General features: G+C 39.9%; 1 protein-coding gene across 4 annotated transcripts in view; it reads right to left on the bottom strand.

Moving 5' to 3' along the window:
• unc5b (unc-5 netrin receptor B) overlaps nt 1-21,334 on the bottom strand; it is a 309,730-nt gene that overhangs the window by 66,387 nt on the left and 222,009 nt on the right. For all 4 annotated transcript variants that reach the window (XM_039768689.1, XM_039768707.1, XM_039768715.1 and 1 more), the window contains exons 2-4: nt 18,900-19,121; nt 16,221-16,364; nt 15,842-15,945 (exon numbers count right to left, since the gene is read on the bottom strand). In XM_039768689.1, the coding sequence (XP_039624623.1) occupies nt 15,842-15,945; nt 16,221-16,364; nt 18,900-19,121 (470 nt within the window). The remainder of the gene's footprint in view (nt 1-15,841; nt 15,946-16,220; nt 16,365-18,899; nt 19,122-21,334) is intronic.

Below are 21,334 nucleotides of genomic sequence, written 5' to 3'. Positions count from 1 at the left end.
CCATAATATTAGGGACTTAGGAGTTTTAGTTTACCTCTGTCAATCCATTACCGAAGGCACATATTTTATGAAATGCCATTATTGTTGGTCAGCATTACTTAATTTTAAGCATCATGGATACAGGATAGTGAAAATGAATACATTCAGAAATGACTATTGACTGACTTAGCAAGCTAATTATGTCTGGTGGGATCCCTGCATGCCCCTTGTAATGTGAAACAGAAATGAACTGGCTACTTCAAGACAGAAATTTGATTGTTCCAAAAATGCTATATGAACTAGCGGATGCACTTGAGAGGTAGTTCATTTTTTCTCATTCCAAGAACGATGTCAGCCATCATACAGAAAGTGAGAAGTCAGTCATTCTGTTTATCTGTTTCTAGTCATGCTGCACATAAGAACATAAAAAACGTTTTGACATTGACAGACTGTTCAAGCTCACCACAGTTCTGCAAGTTTACGTTCCATTTCCAGAATGTGACAGTGATCTGAAGGTCCACAAGGATCCCCATTCTGTAACCCGAACGTGACTGTGATCTGAAGATCCCCAAGGTACCACTTCCTAAATGTCTACCTACTAACAGCCCCACAGCAGACAGAACTCTTTGTAAAATGTATACATTTACCCCAATCATGCGTGCCTTTATTTAAGAACTTCTTTTAAAGAATCATCTGATATCCTCCCTAATATTCTCCATTTTATAAACGCCATGTCAGTATGTATATATTGAAAAGATTCATCTCACTAAATGTTTCCTCACAATTAGTATCTGAACTTTCTTAAGTCGTCCTTGCAATATGGAGACTGAAAGTTCTCACACTATTTCAGGCACAGCCTCACATATAAAGGTGTTCACTACAACGGCACGGTTGTGTATGTGTGTCTGTGTTTGTCAATGTCTGTTCATTACATTAATGTTTGAAGTTCAGCTCACTCAAATCTTGTCACGTTTAAGTATCCCCAAGTAGCTGTGATTCTTTTTATTTGTAGTGCTTGTTCTGTATAATTAGTTGGTTTGAAATATCTCTTTTATCCCACAGAATTTTCAGGAATGGACATATTCTTAGCTACTGAAACAGCTGATGACAGACTCCTGTTCACAGTCCGTAATACATGACATTCAAGATGAGAGCAAACGCTCTTTGACTGCTGAAGTAGACAAAACAAATCGGCTCTTCACAGCCCGCGGATCTTAACAAACTGCCGAAACAGATAACTCACGGCTGATCCTTTTAAGTCAAATCTATAAAATGGGAAATGGAAGTTGCAGGGCCGTCTGAATAGATGAATGGAGACTCCTTAAAAATTGCTAAAAACAACAGAGAGGTGGAACACACATGGGTAATCTACAAGACCATTTGATTTATGATCAAAGAAAACAGGGGCAAAGACGTAACAGTCGGTACATTAGAAGCATAAACCTTTCACTTCTGTTTCATTTTTTCAGATGTGAAGAATCAATAGCTGAATTTTTGTTTGTAGTTGACCTCTCTGTAAATAGAAAAAGGAGGCATTAAATAAAAATGGTGTAGGGGATGGTGGGTATAACTGTATAAATTAATAGGGCAACAAAAGTATAACAAATGTAAGGCATAAAGCATATAAAGCAGCATGGAAAAACCGAACAGCATAAAGGTAAAAATAAATGGAATATGTCCTTCATTTTTGATTTTGATGTTATATCTGCAATCCAAAGGAACCAATCATCTCATTGGCTATAGGAGGCACACACCTTTCTCACATAACCACAACAATTTACTCTTTGCAGGCAAAAGAACAAGGTGAATGCAGAGGGGACCTCCATGTTGGTTCACAAAACTGGTCTTCTATTCCAGCTAGTCATTTGAATTCGACAGAAGCAATCAGCTATACCCCTACAAAGAACCACTGCCAAATTTGGACTATAAGGTAGACTTTTGCTTTGTCTCCAAAATACTTCTACTTGATCATAGCATAGACACTGACATACAGGGAAAAAGTCCTTTCAGCCATCATAAAACCTGTTTAATCGAATTTAGGGCTGCAGGAGCCAACGCCTATCCTGGCAACAATGGGCTTAAGGCAGCCCACACCTAACAAAGGCATGCACGTTAAGCCTTTAAGAGCCAAATATGTGTCACCATTTTAAACAAACACACACATCTTTATGCTGAAAAATGGAAAACCTGAAGAAAAACACAGTGTACACATAAGCAAAATGTGTAAACACCACAAAAATAGTGATTGACTCAGGATCCAAATTTAGTCTTCCAGTGTTTTGTGCTGTCTAGTTCAGTACTAGAATCAAAAAATCGATCCTTTAAGTGCCCACTGCAGCATACTCACACATATACAGTATATATATATATATATATATATATATATATATATATATATATATATATATATATATATATATATATATATATATATATATTGTGATAGACGGTCGGGAACCTTGCCCCACCGGGAAGCCTGGAGAAGCAGGGGACCAGGAGCAGGGCAATTCCTTCCCCAGGACGCAAGAGGGCAGCCATCTTGGAATGTGTGGGAGCCACGGAACTGAAATACTCAACCCTGTGGGGATCCGTGGCCACCGCCAGGGGGCACCTGAAGGTCTAAGGAGCCTTCCGCCGCAGCACTTCCACCACAACCAGGAAGCAGGTACACCCGAAGTGCTACCGGGTGCCCATGCAGCACTTCTCCCACACCAGGAAGTGCTGAAGGGAGATCATCAGGGAGCACCATGAGCACATCCAGGTGCATGATAAAAGGGGCTGCCTCACGCCATTCAGGGAGCTGGAGTTGGGTGGAAGAGGATGGAGCTGCGAGGAGTGGAGTAGTTGTGGCAGAAGAAGGAAAGAATAAGGACTGTGAGTCTTTGGGCGCTGTGATTGTGTGTAGGAAAAGAGAAATAAATCATGTGTGTTGTGGACATCTGGAGTCGTGTCTGTCTGTGGCCGGGCTATCTTTTACAATATATATATATATATATATATATAAATAAACATAATATATATACATATATGTATATAATATAGACAGATTATATATATATATATATATTATATATACTACGAGCAGTCATGCTGTGCTTTTGATCTCTAAGGCTAATTTAAGTATAGAAAACACACTTTCAAACAGCTTAGAATTTACCTGTGTGGAATAAATTACAAAGAGCTAAAGCAGCAGTGAGTAAATCATATATCTCACAGTGTTAGGAAGCTGTAAAGCCAGGTCACTTATATTTACACAGTATTTTGTTATTTGTTCTGTTCAGACGGTCTGCAGCTCAGTTTCTGATTCCCTTCAACTGGTCACTTCAGAGGAAGATGCTTTTGAGTTCTTTGAATCTGAAGAAATCCACGACTGGAGTAGAGCAATTGAAGAAATTGTCAAGTTTGCTGTGTGCTTAAATAAACACTCTAGTTCTGTGTCTTCAAGTTCAAGAACAAAGCCTGGTTTGTAAGCATCCTACTGGCTATCTTTTTGTGCAACTCAGAAGTCCAAATGCGACAACATATATAGTTGTGGGCAAAAGTAGGTTTATAGTTGTGAGTATGTGAGGCCGGCAATTTGAGTATTTATGATATTGTACCTAAGTGCACTGTGCCAATAGGGTTAGGTTTAGAGTTAGGATTAGGGTTAACTCATTCTTTTGAGTTAATACAGTTAATAAAGCTACTGAGCTAACAAGGTTATTGTAATAACCATAACCTGCATGTCTTTTTCCAAATGAACAACTACAAACCTTCTTTTGTCCAGTCCTTCTATATACTGTCACATATGTGTGTCCAAAGGTCACCTTCTGGGCTCGTTTAAAGAAGGGGAGACAGGGGAGTTGGGGCACAATCACTAACTCTTATTACCCACAGCTCAGTGAAGATGCCCACTGAAAGTAACTGACCATGTCCCTTTGAGTCTGGGAGCTATACAAGCAAGGCTCTCTGAAAAGTTGCTGTCTTATTCAGGAGATAAGTGGATCATGTTATGGAGTTCTGATCCTGTGACTAGACTGCTCTCCAGAGCCTATTTCTATGAAGCCAATGGCTAAAATATCACCTTTTGTTAACCCTTGTGCTATCATGTGCTTGTTATTTTCAGTTCTTTTCTTCATTTCAAGTAAGTGTGGTTTCCCAGTTAGCACCACATCATTTTGTTTAAGTCCCGTATTTCCCTCGATCAACAATATATATACAGTATATGATGTATGTATATATGTTTTGTTTATTAATTTATTAATACATTAAAGTCTTTAATCTTCAAGGTTTACATTGGGAACAAACAATTCTGCACAGTACATTCCTTCCTGAAGATTATACACTTGCTGTATCTTCCTAGGATTAGCCACCATGTACTCTACTCAGTGTAAGTATGCCTTTCTTCCTCCAGGCCCCTACAGAGTTACTCGCTGTTATTTATGGAAGAAAAATCACAGCATCACATTGCAGTGGATTCATTTGGCCTCTAGGATTGTAGTGGCTTGATGTAAGGCATAGCTCAGGGTATATTTCAAGCAAATTCAGAAACTGATTTTTTCCTTTAATTCATTAAGGTACCTGTTGAGCTAAGTGCCACTTGCAATTTGTGAAATTGCAGGAGCGACTGTGTAATCTGTGGCTGGCACCATGGAGACGTTTCCCTATTATGACGCTTAATGCCATCTCAATTACTTGTTCCTCACCCTATCCCCACTTACACCAAAAGGAGGCATGATTAAATTGTCTGACCTCCCTTCTTTGCATGGCACCTCTTTTTCAACCACACATCTATCACTCTTGATTCTGAGCAGAAAGGAGAAGCTTGTCATTCAAGCAAAGCGAGATTTTCACTAGAGTTATCATAAATGCAAGTATAACAGGGATCTTGTTATTGGGAAGATCCCAGTGTGACACATTCTGGACTGATAATGTTCACTAGGGAGAGCGGATTATGCTAGCTCACAAAATCAAAGAGGCACCAGTGGCTTGTGCTAGGCATACCACGTACAGAGAATGTAGAAAATAACTATGTCATTTAAAGGCACAAGTAAGAAGAATTAAAGCAACGGAAGAATGATAGTATGGTAGTAGTGTAGGTGAATTTTCATAACAGGAGAAGATAACAAATAATTCAGTGAGGATGTGATAGGTATTGTACAGTAGAGTGCTGAAATAATAAAAATGAATATTTATAGTTGAGCCCATTCATATATTTTGTGCCCACTAGGAATCGGACCAGCACCCCAAACCCTAGATACAACTACCACAGACACAGGCCTGGCTTCAAATCAAGCAACCAAAGTGTACCTTGTACAGGTTTCTTCCCCACATTGCTATAAAAGGTTCTAACACCCGACAGTATAACACAGCACTTTCTTCAGTCCAGTATTCTCTCCGATCTCCTCAACTCCACCCAGGCGAGTGATGTCTGTCTCCTCTTCTGACTCAGACTCCCTGGGTCAAGTGGAGGGCTCTCTTTTAACTCCCGACCTGGGAATACCTCTGGTGCTCTCTGGGAAGCATTTGTGCATCAGGCGGGACCACACCAGTCATGTTGCAATTAATATCTGATGGCTCCAACCTGGGAGCCTCCACAGAACCTTGTAGGGCAGCCCCATGTGAACAGAACCCCCATGTTGCTCCATGATTATCCATACTGGGGCTCATCATATGGGATACTGATCCTAGTATACAGGTGGAGGTTCTGCCCATGGTAGGCAATTATCCACTGTCCTGTCCTTCTATCCTCCCAATCCCAACCATTGTGTTCCTCTGTGGCTGCTAGGACTCTATCCCCACTCGGTGTAGTAGCTACAGTAACATCCTTCCAGGTCCATGTCATGACATGGAGGTTTGAATGCCAAAGCTCCCTCACTGATCTTGGTCTAGAATGGAATCCTGTCCAGTCAAGGGAGCTCATTTCCTCATGGCTGGGATGCTGGTTCATCCCTCACAATAGATAGATAGACAGATAGATAGATAGATAGATAGATAGATAGATAGATAGATAGATAGATAGATAGATAGACCTTGGCTCTAAAAACCTGCTTCTGATTCAACATACTATATAACATTGCTATATAAAATAAACATCTTACTTATTTGGGGGTACAACAATGGCTTAACATTTCTAGGAACCTGAGTCCAGTTCCCTTCTTTGCCATGTGTTTGTTGAATTTAGTTTTTCTGCATCTGTGTTATTGTTTCTGCAAATACCTCCTAAAGCTGTATAGTTTAGATTAGCTCAACAGTATGTGAATGAGTATCTGTGCCCTAAGATGACATGTCTTCCTTTTCGGGGTTGTTTCCTGTCAATCGCCCTCCCTGTTTTGTACTAGAATAAGAAGACTTTTTGAAATGAATGATTGATTGATTTTGTATCAGTTAGTATCACTATGCTTGAAATAAAAAAAAAAAAAATCACTGGAGATGAACACTTTCTTCTTGGTCTTGATACAACATATTTACGCTAAAATGATAAAGTTTGCAAAGCAGGTACCTGGAACAGAGATATCAATTAATCAATCTTTACTTACACCACCTTTCTTAGTGAGTGGGCACAATCTCAACAATTTAATGTGCTAACACAGTTTGTATTAAAAATTCAGACTGTGTCCCACGTCAAAGGTCTTTCTTGATCTTGAGAGTGGTTGGCTGCATGCTGTATATAGGACACACACATGGATTTCTGTACCATGGCTGATCCAGATAAATACATATAATAAATTATTTATAATCTAAAATAAGAATACAGAGTGCATTATGCTGTGAAGTAAAACGGATAACTGTCACTGAAGCAATTCCCAGTATATCCAAGGTTAAATACAATATGTGTTAGGGATTGAAACAATTATACGAGAGTGCCTTAGACATTTTTCAAATGTAGGTGAACGACATGGCCTAATTCAGCAATTTGTACAAATGAGACTTTTTGCTATCTTTTTATAGGTCTGAACTGATTTGAAGTGAAGTGCACATTTCTGTAGAATAAATGAAAGTAAAGGTTTTTTTTTTTCACATCACTCTAGAAAGATGGCAAGGATAATTTAATATAATTTAATATTCTTTAAGCTGTGTGTCACTCAAATGTGTAGTCAGGGTTGGGGCTGCTAATAAGACCTGACAGATATAGTGTAAGCTGTTGTTTGTGACTTTATGAAAGGATGGTTTGTTTTGCATTTTTAATCCCATCTATTCATCTATGCCTCAATGAACTTAACAGGGTAGGGGGATACAGAGCCGATTCCAGCAGTAACAGGTTCAAGGCAGGAAGCATCCCTAGATGGAGGGCAGTTCATTGCAGTGCTCACCTCCTTCAACAAGACAGATTTAGGTTTGCCAATTAACCCTAACCTGCATGTCTTTAGCAAATGGGAGGAAAACTGTGGTCATTGAACTAAACCCTCACTGACACTGGGAGAGTGTGCAAACTCCACAGAGGTAGGGGACTGAGCTGGGAAATGAATCCTGGTCCGTGCAAGTGTGTGTGAGTGGGGCCCTTTTAAAGAGCAACAAGCTGCCTTTACTAGTTTTAAGTTTTGAGGAAAAGTATTTGTTGAAAAAAGCTCAAGTTCCAGAAAAATTGAATTAATGCTTTAATTTCAATGCTTATTTGTTTAATGAATGTATCTGGAGAGAATGCCCATAAGGGGTTTTACTATATATCCCAACCCTATAACTACTGTGCATTCCAAGCTGAAAACAATCTGCAGAAGACATATTTTAAATTGTGTTATGATGTACTAGGAAAGCAGGATGCTACCCCCTGGCTCAGACAGGTTACCAAGGCATAGTGTAGTGTTTCAAAGGGAGTTTTTTTCTTTTAAAGTGATTAAATGTGTTTCACTATAAGCTCTGTTTTTAGTCTTTGAGGCTCCCTGAGAACAAAGAGACATTTTGAACAGCTTCTGGCTTAGAGAGCAAGAAGACTCACTCATTATGCCATTTTTGTTTACTGAATCTGCTTAATACAATTTTAGGGTCACAGGAAGCCAAACAAGGCTACAACCAACTCTGATCAGAAAGTCAGCCCGTCAAATGGTACACTCAAACACAACTCCACTCCGTCTGTCTTGCTGAAGGAGGTGAGCGCTCCAATGAGGGGTGGAGTGATGGCTCTGAGGCTAAGGATCTATGCAGGTATCCCGAAGGTTGCCGGTTCGAATCCCCGTCACTGCCAAAAGAGATCCTACTCTGCTGGGCCCTTGAGCAAGGCCCTTAACCTTCAATTGCTCCAGGGGCGCTGTACAATGGCTGACCCTGCACTCTGACTCCAAGGGGTATGCGAAAATTAACAAATTCCTACTAAGAAATTGTATAAAAAAAACCCCTCCATATTCATCCGTACTGGACCAGCCAAGAGTAATCAATCCTCCGAACATATAAATGGTCAGGGTGAGGCAAAAAAAACTAGAACAAGTCTCAAACAGAATTGGCAGGACTAACACGCTCCACACAGACAGAAACATAATCGGGATTTTGGCCTAGTCTTACACTGTGCCACTGGGCCAACCCTTCCAAAAATTATGTCCATTTTCTGTTAAAATCATTGAGATTGACCACGCAAATTGCAGGTATTGCTTTATCATACAATCCTTTTATTGTCACTGTAGATCCCCATAAGTGAATCAAATACTCACTGAGTCAAACATAATAGCTAGCACTGCCTCATCACTCATCAGAGTGGACACTAATTTGTCCTTTCTCCATCTGTATGTGGAAGTTACAGTACTTCCCACAGTTTACTGACATGCTCTCAAGGTGGGCATGTGCTTTGACCATACCATATGACGCACAGGTGTCTTAACCAGACCTACCTTACTAGAAGGATAAATGCTGGCCCCTGTAACCTTCGTGCTGTAAAACAGGATACACCTAGTGGACGGATCTAAAGTTAATGCGTTTTTTCAAGCTGCCATTGTTCGTATCATTGTTCTGTTTGAAATACTAATGCCACAATTAAGATCGTTTCACAGCAACTAGGCAGTTAGAGTTTTCACTTACTCGTTACCAACTCTGTTGCCTAGTTAGGGTTGTGGAGTGAAAGTCAGGAAATGACTGAGTGAAGAGATGTGACAAAATGGAAGCAAATGGAGATAATAATTGGAAACAAAGCCAGATAAGGACTACAGAAAGTGGAGGAAACAGAAGAGGGGACAACTGGTCTACCTGGTTAAACCCCAATAAAGATTGCTAAACATGTGATGATGGTAAGTCTGAATTTTTTGTCTCTCTTTAAGCCTTGACAACTTCAAAATATAAGGACTAAAAACTAAAATGTTTTAGGAAGCTGATTAACTGTCTTTCTCGTCTTATAGCACCAGACTTTTTCATATGTTAGGGTTGCATGCAGATAATGATAAAGAAGTCTGCCATGTCACTACCTTCTTGTCTGCGCATAGGCAAAGTAAGAGGTTCACTGCTCTTGTGGCAATAATGATCATATAAACCTATATGCCACTGCATTTTAAAAATATAGCTTATTAACAAGTGACATGATTCTTTGCTGCCATACTACTTTGTGTGCAAAGGAAAGTGTTGTACATGGAGTGCACTTGAGAATTCTGTGATTCTTCTGGTGGCTGAAAAGACCATGAGCTGCCTTCCCTTTAAAGAATCAATGTCTCCATTTTTTTTAGTGGTTATATGCTCTCCGGCTCAGCTCATCAACTGTATTTTTTCCAAGCAGATATTATTATCTACTTCTGTACTAAGGACAGCTATGAGCAAAGAACAAGCAAAGCATTGGAGCTGATAGCAACCATTATAGCTGGTTAGCCCAGGAGATGAAACTGAAGATACAGGTTTCATGGACATTTTTTTTAACATTTCTTTTATAATTCTTTTTTGATAAAAGCCATTATTAGAGACTACAATGCACTTGATTACTCATCAGTTGGAAATCTGTATGATAACATGGCAATCATAAAAAAGGCACATAACACATCATTGAAATCCTAGGAATCCTTACTTTATCAAAGAGCAAGGATTAAAAGATTAAGTTGTAAAAGTTTTAAAGATAAACATCTTTGAGCACTCAGCCTTAAAGGCTGAGTCACAGTGCTTCCTGAGGTGGTGAGTGGTGAGATGGTCTAATAGCATCCGTTCTCTTTCCTTGTGAGGTAGCTAGCATAAGTGAGGACGCTGTTTTATTATTATTATTATTATTATTATTATTAATCAAACTGCTTAATCAGCACACTATATCTCACCTTTATTATAACGCTTGCTGTGCAGTATGCATCAATAAAGGAAATTAACCTGTTTAGTTTACTTCAGAATAGTTGCGGCTACGGCTTATCCCAGCAGCAACATCAGGCGCAAGACAAGGACAAGCCCTGAACAGGATGACAGCCAGACAGGAGAGCAGCACTTTGTTTTCATATTTTTCCACAGAACTTTACAAATATTCATGTAAGTTAATGTTTTATGTGTTCATGTCACCCCAGTCAACTTGGTTTAAAATTTCCCCACTACTTTCTGCTTATTACCAGCTGAGCGAACCATCGAAGACGGGTTGAAATCAACAGTGCACTGTGTCTCTGTTATATGCTATTTGGTATGGGATTCATAAAGGCAGTGTTAATGTTTGTGCTGCACAGTCTATTGGAATGACAAACGCAATGCATTTTATTTATAAAAATGTCTGTAATGTGTCCTCTATTGGAATGACAAAGAAAAGCAACCGGATGGACGCACATTCAGACACAAATGCATATCATTTAATTAAGGTGGATTTGTGTTTTAGTAAAGTGCTCCATGAATAAATAAATAAAGAGAAATTAACACTTCAATTGTTACTTAAAAAACAATAATTAACACATGCAGGCAAATAAAAAATCATTAACAGAGTTGATTAACAATAATTATATCCAACACTGCTTTGCTTCTATGCCTTATACTGTATTTGGTATGGTATTTAGTCAATGTGTGAAGTTAACTGAAGTTGCATTTCCAGGATATGTCATTCATTGTATGTGTTTACCATTGATGTTAACTAACGTTTAAGGAATGTAATTCAAAACTTCTCACCTAATCCCTTCAGTGTGGGATTTGAATCAGTTACAATAGTAATTGGATACAAATTTGCAAAGGAAGAGCTTTAATTTAAACAATTTAAACCAGTTTTATCTATCTAAACTATCTGAACTAAGACAACCTCAAAATTACCGCTTTTTTCACCCTTCTTTTCTTGGTGAAGATCACTGAGCTGAACTGGGCTGACCAGGCTTCCCGATCCCTAGAAACTTTCACCAACCCTTTCTGAGGAACTAATCAAACACTCCCAGGATGATCAAGAGAAATAAAACCCCTTCACTGTGTCCTAAATCTGACCCTTAATAGAGAGAGTCTATCTATATGTCAAAACTACCTCAACTGTCTAATCTCAATCTGGAGAAGAAGCAGTGCTGCTCTGAGATTCTTCAAAATTGCAAAGCTCTTCACCCATTCATGAAGAGTTAGTGCAGAAACCTTATGCATTTAGACCATTTATATAATCGTGATCTCATTCCTTCATTTACTACCCAGAGCTCATTTCCACAGGTAAGGAAGGGGATGTAGACTGACTGGTAATTCAACAGCTATGTCTGCAGATTTAGCATGTGTTTCACCACCGCAGTCTACTACAACATTTGTAAAATAGCTGTCACACACATTCGCCAGTCAATCTCATGATCTCCTATACCCTCACTCACTCAGGAACAAGACACAGATGTACATAAACTGCCCCAATTGGAACAGCTGCTCACCCCATAACCTGATGAGCACAAGCCACTTGTTTCTAGGAGGGGACCATGACCTCAAATTTGAAGATGCTAATTCTTATCTTATGCAAATCACACTCAGCTGCAAATCATTCAAGTGTGCATCTAACAACCACAGTCTGATGAGGCCAAAGTTATGGCAACATCTGTAAACAACTGAGATGCAACCCTTTTATTCCAAAATGAAATACCCTCCAAACTACAGCTACACATTGTTACCTTATGCTGTATACCCAACATAATCTAATTACTGATCAGGAGATGTCACAGAAGTTTAATAAGCTTTAAACAGACTACAATAATTAATGTCAGACCAGTCAAAACTAATCTGGCTAGCATACTGTTGTGGATTTCTTTTAAATAAATATTCTGATCACCTGCAAAAGGTTTTATATATACATTGTAAGAGATGGCTGAGACACCCCTGAGATGGAAAGACTGGGGAACTGCATCCCCCAAGACACTAGGTGGCAGTTTCCCTGGACTGCAGCAGTGCACCAGATTCCCGTAGGGAACTATGGGACATGGAGGTCGGCATCACAGCCTTGCTGTGTACCGTGGGTGCTGTCAGGGAACGCTATGGGAACATGGTTGGAGAATACATTCTCACCTAGCCAGGAAGTACTAATGGATCACGAGGACGGAAACCCTAAAGTACTTCCGGGCTGATTAAAAACTTGAATTCTCCATCTGACCCGGAAGTGCTGGCAGGTCACATGGACGGAACAGCAGAAGCACTTTTGGGTCAAGGACTATTTAAATGACTGCAAAACACCCAGCAGGCGATCCTGCATCGGGAGGAGGTGGACAATGCTTGCTGAGAGGTGTGGAGGAGAAAGAGTAGGGAGAGAGAAGACCACTGCGCTTTGTGGTGCTTATTTGTCTGCTTATTGTGGCTGTGGTGCTTAGGGCATTGCTTTTATCCTGTGTGTCTGTCTGTTGGGTTTAAGGGGCAACAGTGCCACCTAGCGTCCACAACATATATATTGTAACACATGTGCACATGGGAGACAGTTTACAAGCTCAAATAGTGTAGTTTCTCAGCTGGACCAGGGGCTGGTGCTGCCTTCTAATACTCACTCCTTTTGTTCCTCTGCAGACCAAATGAAGAACGTACCTCCCAGTAGCACCACCTCTGATCCTCCCACTATTGACATCACTTCTGGCACCCTCTAATGATGTCTTATCGGGTCCAGAACGCCCAACTACAGATGTCACTTCCTTTTCCAGCCTCACTGACTTCACATTTTCCAGCTTGTGCAATATATAAACCCCAGAACTTCCTTGTTAGCTACTTCCATTTGGGACTCCATTTGTAAAGACGTGTTCTTTTTATTTTGTTGCTTGATTTTTCAGTATACTGAGTGGCCATCCCCAAACTATTATATTTATGTATTTGTGTGTGTGTGTATACAGTATATATGTAATGAATCTATGGGACAGCAACGTGAACAATAGTTCCTCTTCAGTTGCTCTGACTAGATGAAGACATTGCCAAGGAAATATAGGCATAAATAATAAATGACAGCTATAAGCTCTCTCAAAATAGACGACTGTTCCAGTTATTTTCATTAGCGTAACCTTATTGAGTTGGTGGCATGCTCTCATGAATTCAGTTGTGTAATGTGACATGCCCAGTGACTCACTCCAACTAGTCCATGACTTGCTCTGATAAAGTCAAACAGGGTGGACTTGTATGCACAATGAATGTGCTTTTTGGAAGTACAATGCTTATAAGGCAGCAACAGGAGTAAGGAAAGCAGGTGTTTTGGACCTCTCAAACAGAAAAGAAGCTCATCTGTCTGATGTCTCTTGTTTTACATGTCACAGGAGGATGGAAAAAAGGAAAAGGTGGGCTGGGCTGAGATTAATAACAGAATAATAATAATAATAATAATAATAGTACATTTCATTTATATAGCACCCTTCCCAGGCTCAAGGTTGTGTCTGAACCTGATGTATAGCAGCTTTTAGCCCTTCATACAACACCAGCACATTCAGGTTGAACGTTATTGGCTGTCACAAAACGCAGCAAGCATTACTGTGCTGGACGTTTGGTACAGAATCACAAAATGTAACATGACCATTGATTTACAGTTGTGTAAACTGACATGGTGTAGCAATGATATCAGCAACTGTACTGGGCAAGTCTGACATCCCCAAAGACTGGAAGTTGTGTCAATATCATATTGACTTAATGAGCAGTTAATTATCCAATAGACTAACTTAAAGTAAAAAACTTGGTTAAATCACATGGTTAAATTATTGCCATTTTAAGTGAAGCTGTAGAAATCCTTTGTTCTATTACAGCAGTATACATTGAAGTATACATACAGTATGCATAAAATAGGGTGGTGCACTGGTAGTGTTGGTGCCTCGCGGTAAGGAGACCAGGATCTGTGCCCTGGGTCCTTCCTGCATGGAGTCTGCATGTTCTTCCCGTGCCTGTGTGTTTCCTCTGGGTGCTTCGGTTTCCTCCAACCGTTCAGAGACATGCAGGTATGGAGAATTGGTGCTAAACTGGCCCAGATGTGTGTTTGGTGTGTGTGTGTGTGTGTGTGTGTGGTTTGACTGGCACCCTGTCTAGGATTTGTTCCTGCCTTGTGCCCTATTCTAGCTGGGATAGACTTCTGTAGCCACAGTCCCCAATCCCCATGACCCTAGACTGGATTAAGCAGAGAAAAAAAAATGATGTGACATATCTATAAAAATACATAAATAAAAATATATACAATAATCTATAAAAAATAATTTCCCTCACACATACTGTAGCTGGATTAATAACACAGGATGCTGACCATATGAGACAATTTTTCAAGTGCTTTATTGAAATGAAGTGGAATGCAACATCTGATTTAACCTGGTTCTACCCCTTGCCTCCAAGACCATACCCACAAAAGAAAACGGGTTACGACAATTTTCTTCCAGCCTAATCCTTAAACTCCTCTTCTTCCTGAACCATTTTTTTAAGAACAGGGGGAATTATTAAGTTAACATCAGTTGCAAAAACGGCACCATGAAAGACATGCCAGCACCGATTCAAGTGTGAATATGTTTTTGAGTTTGTATTATTTCCTTTTTCCTTATGGCAAATAAACAGGGTTTTCTTTTTTTAGGGCCCCACACCTTTATGTAGATCTTGTATATATAGAGAATACATAATATATATAGTATATACTGTAGCAGGTAGAATATATGGATTTGTGTGAGACATACAAAGCTATAAAATGTAATCTTCTACAGATTACTCTAGGAGTGGGGCCTGCTATGCTTGTACCTAACTGCAATTGTAAGTGCTGCTCAGTTTGTACCATAAGTGAAAGAAACACTTCAATTATTAAAGAGGTTAATCTGAGTGCAATATGTGCACCTCTGGGGGTTAAAGAAACTGTACAGAGCACTCAGGTCGTCAAGTTTAACCCTTCATTAGAAATGACATACAGCTTCACAGAATGCATAAATAAAAGAGAGGCTCAGTGACAATATTTGGTTCTTTAAAGATGCTGCTTATTCCACAATAAATTCTCCATACTGAATTTCATTGTAAGAAGTTGACTGAAAGCTGTCGAGTATGGATGCTGTATTTCTTCTGAATTTTCTCTGCCACTAATAAACCAAACTTTGGTCATTATATAACCTTAACAAAAATCACATTCCAATCCACTGATTGGCATCCTTTTATTCCTCTTTCTTCTGCACCCAGAGCTGTGAACTGGCTCCATTAACACCATTTCAGCTCGTACACAGAGTCATATATTTGCACCAAACTTGTTTTCGAAACGCTGCCAACATGCTCCTTGCCAACTGCCACCCGCGTATGTGAGCTTTCAGCGATGCTGGCGTTGATATCGGGGTGGCAGATCTTGCCTCTGGGCAGCTTCCTGCCTGATTTAGCTCTCTGCATGGCGCAGTGGGCAAGATGGACTCCACACCTCTGCAGGCAGTGGAGGGAAGAGCGCCAATGCACGTGTCATGGAGCAAACAGGGAGGGGTGAAGATGGCCGCAGGCTGCCTGTGTCTAATTAAGCTTTGCGCACAGACGCGTCTTCGCAGCAAGCATCTGCTAAACAGTGGCAGTCTGCACAAGGAGAAAAAAATAAATGCAATGTTATTACCTCGGATGCCGGGATGCCCTCTGGGGGTCGACACTGAAGCAGAACTTCATGTTCGAGGCGCACCTCCTTCCCTAAAGGCTCCTGTTCAAAATTCTTCCGGAGGTCTGCAGAAGCAGTTTTTGGGTGGGAGAAATGGAAGCAACACTATGGTTAGACAGGTTTTTAACCCTGAAGAACGATGAAGGACACAGAGGTCGAGTGCAAAAGATAAAGTAAATATTCAGGAACACAATGAAGTTGCTTTATAAATACAAAAAGAAAGTAATTTATAGATCAAGAGATCGTAGTGGAAGACACAGGTAATGGACAGTACAATTGAATGCACGGGGTGAAACACACAAAGTTGTCATTTGTGAATCAGGAAGAACAATGGACGTACAGGCAATGCGGACATAGGCTCTCCTACTCTTGGTAGTTCCAGCTGAGCTCCAAGCCACACACTGGCACCAGTAATCTTCCAGTCCAAACAGTTCCTCCACATGTGTCCGGGAGACCTCAATGTCCACCTCACGAACCACAAGACCTGACAAGCAAAGAGTAAGAAAATTACAATTATTAGACAACGCAAACAAATGAAATCTCTCTTCACTTCTTTAAATAATTTTAAAAAGTGAGCCACAAATTAAGCCAGAAAATGGAAGGCTGGTAGTTAACAGATTTTTAACAATAAGCATCTAGTGAAAGAATCCTACTGAAGCCCATTTATTTTGCTGAGAGAATATGATGGTTGGGCTTTAGTGGGCTATATGACTTTTTCACATCAAGCACACAGAATGGTGGTGGGGGGCAGCAAATGCCTCTGCATTCCAGTGTTAAAAGTCCAAGGCCTGTCTAATGGCCTCCGATCAAGGCTCACACTGATCTACACAGTCATGAAACAGAAGATTCTAGGTAAGGCCTTCTGTAATAACCTAAAGGGTAAAATATACATTGTATTCCACTTTTCCTATAGGGCTACTGTCATTGGAGTGACTCATATCAAAAGATTCACTTGATCACATATACAGGATGTCTTCCTGGTCAAAGGTATTATCAAGTAAAACTTTGAACTGCTACTGGCTTTCCACATTCCCTAGAAATGGATGTCAAACACATCAGACTTCTTTAATAAGGGGCAGCTAAAAAAACAAAAAAAAAAAAAATACAAAACCTTTGTCTATTCTAAAAAAAAATGTTGTGGTGGACGGCTGGGGGTGGTACCCAGCCGGGACACCCAGGAGTACGAGAGGAGGGCTTGTGCCTCCTCCAGACCACGAGGGGGTGACCACCCTGGTTGCACTGGGGACCACGGGTGCAGAGCTTGGAAGCTCATGGTCACTGCCAGGGGGCGCCCTGGTGCCTGAAGAGTCCTGGATCTCAGCACTTCTGCCACACCAGGAAGTGCTGGGGGAAGAAGACTGGGGACAACCGGAGGGCTTCCAGGTGCGCAGCCGGCACTTCCGCCACACAGGGGAGTGTCCGCGGAGGAGTTTCGGGTAGCAGCTGGAGCCCATTCGGGCTTGTATAAAAGGGGCCGCCTCCCTTCATTCGATGACTGGAGTCGGGCGAGGAGTGGACGAAGTCTTGCTGAAGAAGAATGGAGGCGGCCCGAAGAAGGTAGGCACTGGAGTGTGAGGCCTGGACTTTGGGGTTTGGTGCAGAGGCACTGGGTTGTGCACAAAAGTGACTGTATATAGTGTAAATAAAGATGTGTATGTTGGGTGACAAAACGTTGTCCGCCTGTCTGTGTCCAGGGCTTGTTCCACAATCTATACATGAACCATCTATGAGAGACCCCCTTCATAGCTGTAGCAACCATCATGCGAGAATGTCTGGCATAATATGTAGAGAAATCTAGCTTCACTTTGATGTCCTCCGAATGAAGAGCAGTGTTCACGTTGAGAAACATTTTTATATGTCCTCTTCATTTTAACAGAAAAATAACACCACAGCCCTTTTTTACAGTAAACATATCGAATGTCCTCATGTTCCCAAGGATGTCCAATATAAGCATAAAGAACACAATGAAGCCATGACAAGGCCATGCAGCCAACACAAAGACCCACAAACTACTGCCCAGGTTATGTCGAATGTGTTTTTTTGCCACAAAATATCCTCCATTCAGTACATTCCACATAAAGAAAAGCACATGAGTGACCTGAAATGCCTCTATTTGCCCAAACTAATTTATATCTTATGGAAATACCTACAGCTCCTTAGTGAGTCTCTTTGTTCGTTCTTCGTTTGGTTACATACAGTATATTAAGCTTATCCACTCTGCCATAATTAACTTTTGTTTTGCTACAGACATTAAAATTTCCACATTATAGTACTGATTCAGCTTCAAGTTCATATTGACTGTGCAGTGCAATGCTTACTTGCATGTCTCTGATTGTCAGCAAGTTATTACTGCTTGTCCTAAGTTTACTGGTGAAGCTGAATGGGCTCCTGAAGAATTAGTGTGAGTTTATATGTGTGTCCCCTGCAATGGACTGGGGCTCCATCACTTCTGCTAACACGTTTTGTTACAAATTAGCTACTAGTTCCCTGTGACCTCCAGAGTGAAAAATAGATTCAGTAATGGGACTAATACGTTTCTGTTTATTTGCACACAAAATAGACATCTGCAAGATGAAAGAGATCCGACAGTCTTAAAGTAACAAGATCAAATTTAAATCAACTGTTAAGGTTCATGCGCCTACAAGATGTTGAGGAGTATGAAGGTAGGTTAAATCAACTGTTTGGTCAAGCAATTGATCTCATATCAGCTTAAAACATAATTCAATGAGAACCTGGAACCTGCCAAAGCAATCCTATTTGACTGAATACTTTTATTGTCTGATTGAGTTGGCTCAGGTACCATTCAATGAATGGTTAACTTTTGTTTATTAAATCCAGGATATACAAGGATTAAAGTATAAAGGTTGAATGATTGTAGTACTGTTTGATGTCACTAATACAGCAAGTATCACCTGAAAAACCTACATTCCAGTGGACAGCTAAAATCTCTTATCAGTATCACCACTCTAATAAATATGATCAAGTCTGGAAGAGTAAGACACACACTCCAATACATTACCTGTGATGACATCCAGGCTCTCCTTGGTGATGTGGTCATTCTGGTTCACCCAATCACCATTACACTTGAAGTAAATCTGGGTGGCTGGAGTGGCCCTACAGCGTAGCTGCACTGGCTTATTTTTCACAATGTAGGCATCTTCTGGCTCTTGTTGGAACACAGGGAGAGGCTCAGCAGGGGCGGAGGGGAATGAATCAGGAAGAAGGTCGCTATAATCAGTACCTGTGGGAGAAGCATGTGAACAGATCCATTAGATAGATAGATAGATAGATAGATAAACTATTCAATGCAATTATGAAAGAATAGCAAGGTAGATAGATAGATAGATAGATAGATAGATAGATAGATAGATAGATAGATAGATAGATAGATAGATAGATAGATAGATAGATAAACTATTCAATGCAGTTATGAAAGACTAGCAAGGCAGATAGATAGATAGATAGATAGATAGATAGATAGATAGATAGATAGATAGATAGACTATTCAATGCAATTATGAAAGAATAGCAAGGTAGATAGATAGATAGATAGATAGATAGATAGATAGATAGATAGATAGATAGATAGATAGATAGATAGATAGAACTATTCAATGCAATTATGAAAGAATAGCATCATCGTCACTTTTTCAGACGGTTTGCACTCTCATTCTGAAAGTAGCAGCACCGTCTCATAAGACATAACACTCATTTATCTTTTCAACCTGGTTTTTCATTACAGGCTAATGTGCTAAATTTCAATGAAATCTAAGCAATCAATTTAAACAAACTTTAAATACGCTAAAGAATTGTGCATATTTACCAACTGCCTATTTCTTTTCAGACTACTAAGGAAGAAGTTTCAGATGTCAAGATTTTACTAATTTAAAACTTTACAAACTTTTCAGAAAAACAGACTCCTGTGGCCCTCATCTTCTTGGTCACTTTAAAGTGATTACTTGTAAAGTAACAGATTGCCTGCAAGATGTCCATTAGTGAGGTGCAGCAAGTAGTAGGACAGATTATCCAATTACAGAATCATTAATAACTGAGATATTTTTAAATTAAAATGTGTTAAATTTTCAGTTTATAGCCCATAATATCATACATTATCATGCTCTTGGACTCTGGGTAGAGAGTAAAATATTGAGATTGTTAATGTAATTAGCCCGAATGAGATCCTTGAACAGAGCTTGGCGAGTTCAGAATATACCGTAGGAGGACTTAAGAGTGAAACTGTTGCTTCTCCAGATCAAGGTGGTTTGGACAGATACTAAGGAGCTTCTCTGGTTTCCACACACAGTACAAGACAAGGTCTGTTAGGAGAAGTCCCAGGGACACAATGGAGGGATTATAACCCACTTCTGGCTGTTACATCTAGGTCCAAGGCATGTATTCCCTAAAAATGCTTACTAGAGAGGGAAACTGTCAAACTTGGCCAGTAACAAGGGAAAACAAAGACTCTTTACATACAAAAATATTTATTCTTCACAAGAAAAATATGAGCACAAAAAGCATACAATTCCTGTTGAAGGCAATTCCAAAAGCACAGTCGCAATATAGTTCCCAATGAGTAGTTAAAACATAGAGCAATGTGCTAAAAAAAATCCAGAAAATCGAAAATAGCACAAGCATTGCAAAACCACATGGATGAAATGAACTGCTAGGAACTGTGGGAGACCCTACATATTTATAGGGTGGAGGGCAATTCCTGGCATCCTGGCTTCTCGAGGGATTACCCAGAAAACACATGAAACGTAACATAGGCAGCCAACAAACAAAGTAAAAATTAAAAACAAAGAATAACACATAATCAACGAAATTAACTTTAACATAAATAAAGAATAAAAAATGCAGAAAACAGACATAACACAAGAATTTGAATCACAGCAGGAGTGGTGTAGGGACTGTCTGGCTCTGGATAAGGTAGCCTTCTTTATGCACTTTAGCATGTTCCTACTATAGCTCTTTTAAGAGGTGTATGAAAATGAGTACATTTAATTACATAATTGAGACTTACTGTACTTTATGAGACGTATCCACTTAACCAGTAAACTACTGTCCTTCATTCTTTCATTTTGTTAGTCCACTCTCTCCATTGCTTGCTTATCCAAATGGCAGGAGACCCAAGGTAGGAAGCAACACCGGACCACAGGCTTACGTACACTATTGTATTTATTCTTATGGGACTCAATAAGAGTCAAGTGTAATCTAACTTGCAATTATTTTTTGATTTCACAAAAATCCAGAATACTTTAAGAAAGAAACTCATACTTATGCTGAAAAGCTTAGAGCATTCAGACTCGACATAGCCGTTATCAGACTAGGAACTGAATCCAGTATAAGTCACCAGTGTTTACATGACAGCAGCATTCACTGTTTTGTGCCATCACACCAACCTATTAATGAACTAATACAGTCATCCCTAGTTATCTAATTCTAATCTGCTCCTCA

The sequence above is a fragment of the Polypterus senegalus genome, chromosome 1, assembly GCF_016835505.1.
Source record: "Polypterus senegalus isolate Bchr_013 chromosome 1, ASM1683550v1, whole genome shotgun sequence".
NCBI lineage: Eukaryota > Metazoa > Chordata > Cladistia > Polypteriformes > Polypteridae > Polypterus > Polypterus senegalus.
Note: the sequence above shows the minus strand (reverse complement) of the source record. Positions and strands in the feature narration are given on the sequence as shown.